This window comes from Falco punctatus (genome assembly GCF_963210335.1).
Source record: "Falco punctatus genome assembly, chromosome: 7".
NCBI classification, from domain to species: Eukaryota; Metazoa; Chordata; class Aves; order Falconiformes; family Falconidae; genus Falco; species Falco punctatus.
Genome location: NC_137587.1, coordinates 38,261,214 through 38,274,943, shown reverse-complemented (window position 1 = coordinate 38,274,943; position 13,730 = coordinate 38,261,214). Strand labels below are relative to the sequence as shown.

At 42.0% G+C, this 13,730-nt stretch overlaps 1 protein-coding gene across 1 annotated transcript; it reads right to left on the bottom strand.

Moving 5' to 3' along the window:
- Nucleotides 1-175: 175 nt before the first annotated feature.
- On the bottom strand, nucleotides 176-13,012 carry PSMC6 (proteasome 26S subunit, ATPase 6). The gene is made up of 14 exons (XM_080394417.1): nucleotides 12,854-13,012; nucleotides 12,137-12,216; nucleotides 11,741-11,780; nucleotides 11,484-11,536; nucleotides 7,743-7,810; nucleotides 7,183-7,297; nucleotides 6,154-6,241; nucleotides 5,886-5,947; nucleotides 5,673-5,796; nucleotides 5,254-5,315; nucleotides 4,136-4,256; nucleotides 3,968-4,048; nucleotides 1,818-1,889; nucleotides 176-657 (listed from the first exon to the last, which is right to left on the bottom strand). Exons 1-14 carry the CDS (start codon nucleotides 12,978-12,980, stop codon nucleotides 539-541), a joined length of 1,212 nt encoding a protein of 403 aa, XP_080250543.1. The 5' UTR covers nucleotides 12,981-13,012; the 3' UTR covers nucleotides 176-538.
- Between the last annotated feature and the right edge of the window lie 718 nt (nucleotides 13,013-13,730).

Sequence of the window (13,730 nt, the reverse complement as noted above, 5' to 3'; positions counted from 1 at the left end):
TTCAGCAGTGGAGTAAACACCGCTTGTCTCTCCTCTGTCTGAGAGGGTGGCCTCCATTTGGTATGTAAGGCATAGGACTCCAATACAATCCCTACACCAGGGAAAAGTTCCTCTTCAAAGTCTGAAGACACATAATTCAACCCTCTTCAACAGTTACAGAGAAGGTACACCAGGATAAGCAGATTTAAACAAGTTTTATTCATAAATTGTTTGGGGAAAGGAAATTTACCGATATAAAAAAGTCACAAAACAAAATTACTTTCTGAAAAGTCTGCTAACCCTTTCAGGCACATTTATAAATTCCAACCGTAACTGCTAACAGAACACGTCTCCACACATTTTACTTAACCTGGGCTGTAATGAATATTGCATTTCAGAATTGTACAGAAAACACACTTGTGCAGCCAACTTGCAACTAGCGTTACCAAATTACTAGCTACGTTACACAAACACCTTAAAATAATAAAGAGGAACATTATTTCTCTCTTTTTATACATTAATCCAGCATGACATGTGCAGTCAATCACAAGTTATATGGTTAAACAGGTTTGTAGTCAAGCTTGGACTCCAGCTTCTTAGAATCAGCCACTTTTCTCACAGCTTTCATGAAGTCTTCCTGAACTACAAAGTCATGATCAGCACGGATCGCAAACATACCTGTGAAGAGTAATTTAACAGGAATAAGTTGGTGCTTCTTGCAGCAACAGTAGAGAAGACAGTACATAAAGAATCACTCAAATTGAAGTGAAAACAGATCCAAGTTACACTGTTAGCATGTAAACTTTTACATGCAGGTACTGGATGTGAGGAAGAGAAGTAAACTTCAGTGAGGTCACCTTTCTGAACTAGGTGATTGCTAAGATGAAATTTATGACTTGTGTGAACTATGAGTGCGTACGTACTGTGTTACTCAGTCTTCTCATGCAGGCAAACCCTACAATGAATTTACAATGTGGAAAAAGCATGTAATAGTATTAACTCTCCAGTCACCCAGGTACTAAGAAACTTGGATTCTTTACAAAAAGGAGAAAAAGGGGTACCGTCGCTGTTTCTGGAATCTTTTTAGTTCTCATGGGACAATATGACATATGTCACAATACTCGGCCAACAAGTGGTTAGAGGCCAGCTCCAGTTCAGAAATGACATGGCTTGGTTTTTCCTCCCATTGAGCTGAATCTGAACTACAAATAACCTTTTGTATCACACATGCCACAGGATAGTGCCCAAATCCACGTAACTCTGTGTGATCCAGCTTGCCTACGGCATGGGATATTAGCAGATGTCATGTCACACGAACGCAATGCTGCTGCTCTGAACTGGCAGCAGATCTGCATGTATCAGCTGGACTGCTGCTGTGCCCAGCTGGTTTATCTGCACACCTGCTAAAAGACTTGTTACTCATCGGTAACCTTAGAGGAAGGATGTAAAGAATCAAGTTCTGGGTGACTGTACAGATCATAAGGAAACTTCGAAGAAAGCAAAAATATTTTCTTCCAAGTTGTTCCATTGAAGCTTCAGGGCGTATCACCAGGCTGCTGCTAATGCTTAACAGTCCAGATGTGTGTGCCATGCTGTGAAACGTGCAACTCTTTCGGCATTTTGGTACTGTCCAGACACTAACATTTCCATTAAGTAAATGCTATCTAGCCCTTAAGAAAGGAATACAAAAAGTGAGCATCAGTGAACAAGTGCTGTGTTCCAGCAGAACATTTTTGACTTCCCGATTTTAATCCATTGACAGAAGTATCAGAGAACCAGCTTGAATGTTCAGCATTAACCAAGACTTAGCACACCAAAATTAAGAGTTAAGAAAATACCTGCTTCAGTACAGACATTTCTCAAGTCTGCTCCATTAAAGCCATCTGAAAGCTTCACAATTGCTTCATAATCTATTCACAAAACATTAATGCCAATTAGAAATAAATTCACACTTCTAATTACAGATGCCAACAAAATACATATCCAATTAAGACTCTACTTTGATTTTACTGCAAATAGATAGCTGTCCACTAGACTGATACGTTAATTTAACTGAAATCATCAGCTGTCTTACCCCTTCCATTAAATATACTGCAGAAATGTACTGCAGCCAAAAGCTTGTATTATATAATTAAATCCCAAAGTCACTAACTTGTGGTTACAAGCATCAACATGAAATGCAAGAAAAGCTACATCAAGGCAATATTCTTATCATTTAAATGATGTAACCAACCAGAAAACTTATCTCCAAGTGATCATAACTCAGTCTCTTCCCACTTAAAATAACTGCACCTACTAAAGGCATCTGATGTCTTGATATATTAAAACTGGTATTTTATGCACATATACTTACTAAAATCGTGGCTACGGTTCTAGTTATTAGAATCATTTTCTAAAACACTGCACCTGTTAAGCCTCCAGCAAGTTTTGGCTTTTGCAAGGCTGCTGATTTAAAAAAACAAACAAAAAAAAACCCAAAAAAAACCCACCATCAACTTTCTACAAAACTTTTCAAAACAGTTCACCTTCTGTATGAAATTCAAAACGTTTGAACTGAATATTTTTATCTTAAGAATCAAAAAAACCTTAAGAGATTAGGGTTTGTATTTTAATTCCATGTATTAATGCCACTGTATTTTAATTCCATGTAGCACAATGTCCAACAAACAAATTTTCCCATAACTGGAAAGTAAAAAAGAAAAAAAAAAGCAAAGGGACTAAGCAATATCAAACATTGCAAGGTTTATGAGTTTAGGTTCTTCCCACAGCAGGAGAATCTCATGCTGGAAACTGGAACAGGTCGTTACCTTTGAATTCTAATGCAATTCATACCCTGCCTTGCCGCTAAGTTCTGGCCTTCCTTTCAGGATAAAGCTGAGCATTGCAGTCTTCCCACATCACATTCTGAAATTTAGCTAGTACCCATCTGACATCTCAAGTTGTTAAAATGGTGTAAACAAATGATCCTACCCTGCTCCTACTCCAGTGCCCAAAGATACAGGAAACAGGATGAAGTACTTTACATCAGGTTCATTATTTGCTTTGGAGTGCCTTCTCTACCTTAGACTACGGTGGCATGCATGCACGCATGTTTAAGCCAACAGTGATACTAAGAAAGGCAATCCTTATCCCTCTCACCCTCCCCCAGCTCACTCCCACTCCCGAGCCATCCCCTTTGCTGAGCTGCAGCTGTTTATGCAGCCAGATGGTGAACGAGATCAGTTCCACTATCCAGATCCTGCTGCCTGGCTGCATGAATAGCTCATGTCAGCAAAGAGCCAGGGGCTGGGAACAAGCAGGCAGGGTCTGTGGGGCCTTACTGAAATAAAAGGCAGCCAAATGTCATTTTAAAGGCAAATCACAATTACTTTTTTTTTTAAGAAAGCTCTTAAGTGTCACTGTGAAACTAAGACTCTGGTTAGCTTAGAGGAACACAGTCATTAAATAAACCTTCCCCATTTCACCCAATAGATACTTCTCCCCCTTAACCTCTGGGGAGAGCGATCTACACCACTAACCAAAGACAAGCCTTGTTCCAAACAACGTTTTCATTACACCGTCTCCAAAGTAAGTTGCTCTGTGACTTTTAAAGATTCTTTAGTGTTTTCAGATTTCTGCAGTAACAATTCTTCTTTCTTTGCAGAGAAGGTGGGGGGGGGGGGGGGGGGGGGGAGCTAATAAGAATGCTGTTACTTGCATTAAGCTATTCCTTTAGAAACAGGAAAGTATCTGATGAGAATCATGTTGATTTTCCAGTTTACAACTGTGCTCCAAGGGTTTCTGTTCGGTTTTCCTTTGCAAAGGAAGACTTAGCAACAGTTCAATCAGGATGCATTAAAAGAAAAAAAAAGTAGAATCCCAAGAGAAGGAAAGTTGGGTGGCCAGTGTAAGGGTAAGAATTAGAAGGGCAGAGTCATCCTAACAACTCACACCCTTCATATTTTCACAAACAGAAGTAGGAAGGATATCCAGGTAGCTTCCTACTTACCTATTTCACCATGTTTAGTGATAGGACCTGCATGAATCTTCAAAATATCTAACCTGGCTTGTTCATTTGGTAGATCAATATCTAGGAAGAAATACAGCTTTAATAAAAGCAGAAAAGCACAATTCATGTGGATATCTTCCTTCCAGCCACTGAGAAGTAGTAACTCACGGATTTTTCTATCCAGTCTTCCAGGCCGCAGAAGTGCAGGATCCAGAGTGTCTGGTCTGTTCGTAGCCATAATCATTTTAACTCTGTGCAGAGTATCGAATCCATCCATCTGATTCAATAACTAATAGAAAACAGACGTTTGTTTTTAAACAACCCAAAACCTTCCTAGTGAGATCTATTTACTTATTTTCTGTGTGTTTTCAGCGAGGTGTAAAAGCAGTAAAGGTAAGTCAGAAAAAAATGCTACAAGCCTTTTAATGAAAGGCTGCAAGCTCCCTGAGTATTCTATAAGAAATAAAGAGCTGAAAAGAGACGCTGAAAATGTTTTGCCCAGAGAAAAAGATACTGAGCAAAGCAGAGCTCAAACGTGAAAGATGTGGCTAAAACAATAAAGCAATGAAAACAGTGCAAGGACTAAAGGAGCCAATGGCTGGCTGACACATTTTAATTGTATTGCACTAAGTACAGGACATTCAAATTAGACTTGGAGAACAGCCTCTAGAATACTAATACACACATACGAAGACATTTCATTGTGAAGATTCAAAGTACTTGCTCTTTGGTCACAGTAATTTAATTCTTTATGTAAGGCAGACACATTCTTTTGAATGAGGCACACTGCTTGCAAACATAGGCCAATGAAGTTTCCCATTAGCTTCAGAGTTCTTAATTGTCACCAATGGTTTTAAAATTCTCTTCACACAACCCAGTTTACCAGACCAATTAGCAGAGAAACAAAGAAATACAACTACTTCTCCTAGTTTTGAAAATTGAATTGCAACAGTTCTAAAATTGTTAAGTGTCTGGGACTAAAAGAGGGGCCCTCCAAAACTTCAAAGACTATGCAGTAAGCAGCAGCAAAGTCAAGTCACAGTAAGAAGAGAAAATATCCCAAATAATTTTCACAATTTTAAAGATTCTTTCAATTTGTCTCCAAGTTGAATTCATGGCTGAGTTATCAGGATGTGCAGCTGTCTTTTGTAAAAGTATCACCTAGTTCCTTTTTAGCTTAAGATTATTAACTCGGAAAAAGTTCTACCAAGCCAGACCATAGTGTAACAATTCCCATCTGTGTTATTATTTAATACACAAGATGTAGTCAGGGATCAGACACTCACCTCCATCAGAGTCCTCTGAATTTCTCTGTCAGCTGAGGTGCCTTCAGAAAAACGACGACCACCTGCAGCATACCAAACTCTTAAGTTATAATAGTATTATATGGAGGCAAAAATAATACAAGTCTGAAGACAATTAGGTATCACTTTTAGACTGGGGGGAAGGAGGGGTGGTATTTAAAGAGTTAAACACACACATTTTTAAAATGCTTTTTCATATAGTAAGAAATATCCAAGCCAGATATGAACAGGTATGGTTCTAAGCTAGCTGCAATAGCTACAGGAAGAAGCTGAACCACTTGTCTCATTATGTTTCTTCTGAACAAACACGCACACGGTCTCTAAAACAACAGATCATGGCTTCATAGCTTATTTCAGCATTAAAAGGAGACTCTAACCATCCTCCAGGCCATTAGCCTTACCAATAGCATCTATCTCATCCATGAAAATGATACACGGCTGATGGTCTCTGGCATAATTGAACATCTCTCTGATCAGTCGTGCACTTTCACCAATGTACTTGTCCACTATCGAACTTGACACAACCTTTTGAAAGACAGAAGACATGTGGATGAAGAGACTGGAGAGCAAACAGATCAAGCATGTGTATGACCAGAGGAGTAAGTGTACACTACCTTTAGGAAGTTGCAGTCAAGCTGGCTAGCAACAGCTCTGGCCAGAAGTGTTTTCCCTGTACCTGGACAGACAAGAGATTGAAGCTGTTTAACTAGTAATAGAATACTGCATGCTACTGACGTCCAAAAAAAGAGAAGGAATGAAAAAAGAAGAAGAAAGGAATAAAAAAAAAAAAAGGAAACACAAGAAGAAAAGAAAAACAAAGAAGGCTATTACCACAATTTGAGAGTGACAGCTAAGCATTCGCTATCCTTTCATGAGACTCACCAGGGGGGCCATAGAGCAAGCAGCCTTTTGGAGGTATAATTCCCACACGCTGGAATAATTCTGGGTTTGTAAGTGGCAATTCTATTACCTATGAAAAGACAGATAAACAAACAAAGACTGTGAGTTTTAAAATGGATCAGCAATCCCAGGAAGCTAATGGTACACTCGTCAGCCTGTTTTCCAGACACCTGTATTCTTATGTATCTGGGCAGCATATTTTGTATGAGAAACAGTCCAGTAAGAAAACATCAGATTGATCTAATGGATTGATCCACAATCCTGCCCTCGTTGCTCAGACTTTAACTCTGCAACGGCTTGTTTCCCTCAACACCGCTCAAACCATGTTTTGCTGCTGCCTTAACACCACTACCCAGAGTGATTCCAGTAGCTTTTGTGCAAAATTCAAGTTTGCTTTGCTGGTTGTCAATCCTAACTATGCCCTCCCACTTGACTTCATGGCACTCCCTTAGCCTAAAGGGTCTTGGATTCTTCAAACCCTCTTCTTTGGAGGATTTTCTTCATTTTAATCTCAATCCAAGCTTCTGTAACAGCAGAGATAAGATATCGCCAGTTTGAGAACTGGGCTTGGTAAGAATAATCTTTCCCTGCTACTGCTAAGTAAGCGCACAGCACACAAACAATCTCTGCTACAGTCAGTTAGCTCACAGCAGCACGAGTTCTTCAAACACCCGCATTCCTGGGCAGGCTTGCACAGCCGGCAGCACTGATGCCCCAACGAACAGGATTACTTCAGTATGAGCGTACCAGCACCCCACCATCATGCTGCTGTTTGCCACAAAGAGAATTACAAAGCTGAAAAACATTTAAACAATGCTTCAGAAGTTATCTTCCAATATAGGAAAATGAGGTCTAAGTTAATGAAACATGGGAAGCACTAATGTAGTAGGATCCTTTAACAGTCTGTCTCACGATAGTTTAGGATAAACATCAGTAACACATTTTTGCCCTGAAAAACTTCATTCAGAACATACACCACTATCTGATATGTGGGTTTGAGATATTGGATACCTCTCGCAGTTCTCTGATTTGTTCTGACAACCCTCCAATCTCCGAATATGAAACATCCCCTGGATCTTCATGAGACATATTATAAACCAATGGATCCACTTCCCTTGGCAAATATCTGGAAAAGAAGAGTTAAGAGTAGACATTTTTCATGGTGCAGACACATTTATAAAGTTATTGCAATAAATTTTACAGCAGCTATGAAAATTATTTTTCTCTAACCTTGGTAACAAGACAAGTATGTTTGTTGAAAAAACAAAATAAACCCCAAACCTAGCAAACTTGTTCAAGTTTTAAACCAAAGCCTGAAACACCGCTGAAAATGCTGAGTTGTAACTGAATTTTTTTGTTTTAGAAGAACAACCAATTTCTTTTTAAACTATATATAATAGATGCATAAGCATTCTCTCAGAGTAATTGTCCTTACATAAGCGCTGCTTTGCAGAAAACATTTACAAAATATTACAGAACCGATTACATAAAGGTTTGAATAACCTACTCGGATCACTACTTTTCCCCCTTTATATGATGAGCAGAAGAGCAGCTGTAGAGCAGAAACCTACCTCATAATAGTCAGGGTGGTCATATCCAGAGCAACTCTTGTCCCCGGCTTCAGCTTACTTTTGTCAAGCTAGATCACAAAGAAGGTATTTCAATTAGAACCACGCTCCAAAACAACGTATGGTTTTAGCCAAGATGCTTACTGTAGCTTGCACTCTTTGCTCAATCACACACAAGAAGAAAACAAGGCTACTGAGCTACATGCCAAGCAGCTTATTTAGTAGACTGTATCCTGTTACCACCATATTCACAAATGCTTAAACTGGGAAAAAGCTGGCCAGATGTTTCATGGGAATACAATCTTCAGAAGCAGCAATCCAGGAGCTGGCCTAGATCAATGAACCAGCTGTCACAACTGGACACCAGCTAAGCTAAACCAGACCAGAAGAATTTTTGTTAACATTGAAATGGGTCATTGAACAGCAAGTCATTAACTTACCTCTACCACTTTTGAAAACAAATACTATTTTCTAGACTGTAATTATTTTTATCTTTCTTTTAGTGCTGTCAATCTGACTGGATTAGTAAGAGATCTAATCCTCCCCTTTGCTCGACACAAGACAGAACCAGTTGTTTCAAAACAAGTAAGCAATCCTTCCAAAACACACAAAACAGCCTGCCTATTTAAGTCTGAACTTGTCACCCTTCTACTCAACAGCCTTCTCATTTCTGGACTGACAGAAAGGGTGAACAGATGTTCCTAACCTATTTTCTCCAAGCCTTCCATCATTTGCATATTTTCACATATCCACTTATATCCCATCTGCAAAGTCAGCCGTTCCAGTTATTCTCTTGGTAACATTTACCTCAGATGCCCGACTCATCTGCCTCAGCAGTTTCTGTCTGCTTACTCTTTTTTTATGAGATTTTTAAACACATTAGCAGTCCTATTCCAGTACACCCTGCTAAATTCTGCTGGGATTAAAATAACTAACTTGTGTTTCTCACCTTGTTTTTAGGAAACCTGGTCCAATCTCGCTACTCACACAACCCAACCTTGAACAACTTTCATAGAGATTACCTCACCGCTTTATAATTTTTTTTAAGAGGCGCTCAATCCACTTTTGAAGAATATGAAGCCTATTTATTCGATGGCATCTGAACAAGGATTTTGACAGCTGTCTACAAGCACTGCCTGAAGCTTCCCATCACCCCTGCTGTAGGGATTTATAAGGTCACTTGCTCACGTGGGTCCTCGAGTCTCTAGTAGTGTTTAGGATCAAATTGTCACTCTATTACTGGGGGCATTAGTAAGACCTCTTTCCAGCTGCCTAATCTTAAGAAATCTGTAAAGGCTTGAAATTCTATCAGATTCAACATTGACCAATAGATCAAAGTTATGCTGCAGTGAGAAGAAAACAAAGAGAAACCTTGAATTCCTTAGGAAATGCACTTTACATAGGGAAGTAATTTTGTTTCAATTTAAACAGCGTCACTCTCCTTCCTCAGTGGCACAACCACAAGGACTTTAATTAGAAACTAGTTCTTCTAGTCTGTGAAACACTCCATGGGAAATTATTTGCCTTGATATTTTGACATTTTGAAAACAATCATGGATATGTTTTTCTAGTCTCTGGTATCAAATAAAGGATCTTTTAAGATCAAAAGAGTGTTTTTACTGAAGAATAAACTTGAAAGTACATGCTGCAATGCCAGGTTTGTCCAAGCACAACCTAGTCCTTAGCATTTGTCTCTGTTTCAACACAGAACCTCACAAGACTACTTCACATGCCCCTAGGTGGAATTAAATACACTTATGTTCCAGAAAAAAATTTTGTTCACTCTGGCAAAAGAAAATAGTGAGTCTACACCACAACATCTTGAAGGGTATGAAGCTTAACATTATGTGTTTGAAGAGCATTTCAATAGTAGCAATTCTTGCAGTTCTTTTATGCAAGCAAAAATATATCACATCAGCATGCTCAAGGAAAGTCAAGGACATTTGTGTATATACTACAGGAACCAACACACTTACTGGTGCCTACACTTCTCAAATAGTTTGTCTCTAAAAGGAGGAGAAAAGGTCCATCCTTACTGAAAAACACACACCACAGGAAAATATTTGCTGCACAACTTTTGTTCAGTGCTTACTGCTTAAGTATTGTTAATTGTGGGCCTTCACCTGGAATTCCTCTGACAGCTGGAAACCCCTCTCTGCCCCTCTTTTTAAATTCTTCAGAGTACAACAGGCTCCCCACTCTGCCACTTGCTTGTTGCCTCTGGGCTCCTACAGCCATCACCATACCATTACAGATGAATCATTAAAACAGAGTTGGTTAACTTTTGGATATTGGAGTTCTATCACACCGTGCTTCAATTTAACTTCCACGTACAAATCTTAAGCTAATCCAGAGATTTGTGGCACTGCAAAACCATTTACATGTTAGTCTTGTGAACAGATTTTTCTGTCTTTACATAGCATCAGTAAGAGTTCAAAATTCTGTAATGAACATCAGATTCTCTTCAGAAAGAGAAATAAAAGCCACCTCTAACATCAATACTACCCAGTGCTCCTTTTACTGAAGGAATTCCTATTTTTCACCACTTCAATAATACAGGAGAACGTGCCACAATCATGATGTGTTAAAAGCTCAGCTGAGGTTACCTTTCTCCACCACAAAGGAATTAGTTCAAGATGCACTGAGAGGTCAGAGCTGTTAAAAGATTTTGCACTTACTTGTGCATTAAAATAAGCAAGTAAAATGCTGCTGCCTTCTCAGCATGCATAACGTTCCCTGGGGTCACCACTTCTGTTTAGAGATACCTTACAGCTTCACATTTCATACATATTCTTCTCTGCTTCCACTTCTCAAAGTCAGGAATGTAACAAAATAAAATTTAAAATGTAGTGAAATTTAACTAGAGATTCACTTTGCTCCCCCAAAAGTTCTGCAATTGTAGAACACTTTCACCAACTATTCTGGTTCCTGCTTAATAGGCAGCTTTGGTAAGGAATAGCAAATCTATGGGGTTTAATTACTCTAAGTGGGTCACACTCAGTGCTCAGTTAACCAACAAGCATTTACATCACATCTGCAACAGATTGCTTTACGTTTTTAATAAAAATAAAAAGCAAATAATACCTCTAAGTAGTTGTTGCTGATTGTAGCAGATGGATTATGCTGTAAGCAAGGTTCTGCATTAAAGTGTCTAACTTCTATAGGCTATGATGTAGGTAAGAAAGCTGTTGTCCTGTGAACTAGAAATGCCAGGGCTTTTTTTAACCATCATTAAGGACGAATAAAAATCCCTCAAAGTGTTTATAACAGAGGCCTTAACTACCATAATTATTTACGGGAGTGCAAAAGCATTAGAAAAAAAACAACATATACAGTTACACAACATTACATCTAAAGCTCAGCACTGTGACAGCAATGGTCACATGCTGCATTCACAACATAGTAATGGAGACCTTACACAGCTGATCAATTTTCATCGTGATGATTAACTTTCAGAGAGTTCAAAATCAGACAGAAAGACATAGCTTCAACTCAAGGAAAAGAATAAAACACACGTGAAGTTCCAGGAATGTTGTGAACTGCTTTGTCTTTACTAAGAAGTTACACTACTACCAGCTACAAAAGGAGAGGGCAAGCAGATAGTGGTATAAAACAAGGTGCTATACCTATTAAAGAAGAAAATACTTAATCCCAGTACGGACATTAAGGACCCAGCTTATGAAAAACAATGTTAATATTCAACCAAAACAAAACTTCGAACCAATATTCACATAGACCAGTTACCTGACGGCGACAGCCAACCACATATCTTGGTCCATTTGTAGCCTTCACAATGACTGGAGAGAGAAGAAAACAAATCAAATGTACTTGATTCACTGCTCTGAATTCTGCTTTTGAACTATTCAGTATGTTATATTTTTCTGCCAATACTTAGATTACCAATACTCTTAATTCTTTACTCCTCAGAATCATTAGCCAGATTTTAACTACAAAAGTTTATTTTCAAGATCTCAAAGAATCTAACACTCCAGTCTACTTACATTTCTCTTCTGTTAGCTGTTTAAGAACTTCGCCAACAATCTGCAAAAGAATAAACACAGCATTAACCTACAGATAAATTACCATTGCAAAACAACATTAAATTTGTGTTTCAGGACATGGAAGATGACCATCAGCTTTGAAATTCTTTCTCTTGCTTCACGCTGCTTGCCAGTACTTTTATTTCTTTAACACATTTCTGTAACCAGGACACAGAAAACTTCTCTACCCCACGTGCTCAGTATGCCCATTACTGATGGTAAGGCCCCCATTTCTGTTAGCCAGACTGTTCCCACTTAGTCTCTCTTGATGCCAAAAATGGACTTAAATGCTATTTCCAGCCAAGTTCACTGTCAACCACCACCACAGGATGCTACAATCTCATTTTTCTTACATACCTGCCCGACACTCTGCAAGGCCTTGAGATCGTTTTCTGATTTTTCATATTGCTTGGTGAGCTCTTTCAGCTGTTCCCTTACTAGAAAAAGGAAACAAACACAGGATTTAATCCAACAAAAAGGGACGATCACGCCCTTTTCGCAGCCGAAAAGCGGCGGGTAGAGCTAGGCTGTGGGAGATCGCACACCAAGCCCTCCTCCTGCAAGCACTGCTGCTCAGCAGCTCCAGAGCCTGCACACCCTCCGCACAGCGGTGCCTCTCACTCGTGACAGCGCTGCAGAAAGACATCTAAAAGACCAAGCCAGCCTTTAAAAAGCTCCAATTCAAAGGCGTCCGCGCCTCTGCACAGCACTGACAGGGGTACGGGAGGCCACGCTGCTGCCACAACGCTGTACAGACGGCACCGCAACAGGACAGCGAAAGGCTGACAGAAAAACATTACGGAGGGGGGAAGCTGCGAAAGAGATCTGCCCGGCTTCATCCCAAAGCGAGGGGGTTCCCAGGGCCCGGCTCCCAGGAAGGAGCGGGGGGCCCCGGCGCCAGACCTTGCCCGCCCGCTCGCCCCTCGGCCGGGCGGCCGCCGCTTCCCCGCGGGGCCCGGCCAGGCCCATGACGAAGCGCGGGCACCGGCACGGCGGCCACCGGGTTCCCTCTGGGTTCCCCGGGCGCTCAGCGAGGGTGAGGGCGCGGGGCAGCGGCCCCAGGTGGGCGCTCACACTCCTTGAGGCGGCCGTCGATCTCCTTGTGCTCCAGCAGCTTCTTGCGGTAGTCCTGCAGCGCCTTGTCTCTCGGGTCCGCCATGATGAGCAACCGCCGCTCATAGGGAATGCCGGGAAGGGCCATGGCCGCCGGGGGCAGGGCCGCGCGCCCGCCCCGCCCCCCGGAGCGCGCCCCCGCGCCCGCCCGCCCTGCCACAGCGCCCCCCACCGCCGCGGAGGGGGCGTGCGCGCCCAGCGACGCGCATGCGCATTGCAGCAGGCGCCAACACGCAGCCGGGCTGTGGGTAGGGACCGGCCTCCGCGCACACGGTGTGGGCCTGTGCTTATGTGCGGGTGTGTATACGTGCGCCCGTGCGCACACGCGTGGCCCGCGGTGTCTGGCGCGGGTGACAGACAGGCCGAGCCTCCTCAGCAGCCCCCCGCGGCTCCTCTCCTCGGCTGCCGTGTGAGGGTTCCCTCTCGCAGCCGCTGCCCCGGGCCTTGGCCGAATGGGAGTTTTGAGACCATCAACAGAAAAGCCGGGTCACTAGGTTACGGCCTGGTTAAAAACGCTATTAGTGGAATCCGCGAGGATTTGTTTTCAGTGCTGGCTGTTAGTAGTTTACGGCTTAAGGAGCAGCGGCTGCCTGCAGGTGCAGAAGCTGGACGTGTCCCTTGCACAGCCAGGGCCAGTACAAAAGGCCCGTGGGCCTGTGAGAAAGCGGGGCACGATGGGCCGCGGCAGGCCGAGGGCTGTTCCCTCTGGCGCTGCGCTGCTCGCCCGCTCTCGGAGACCGGCAGCGTGCCCTCACGGGCCCCGCCCCACCGCGGGGCCAGCTGCCGCCCCTGGCCCCGCGCGGGCCGGGGAGTTCCCAGGCACTGCCCGGAGCAGGTG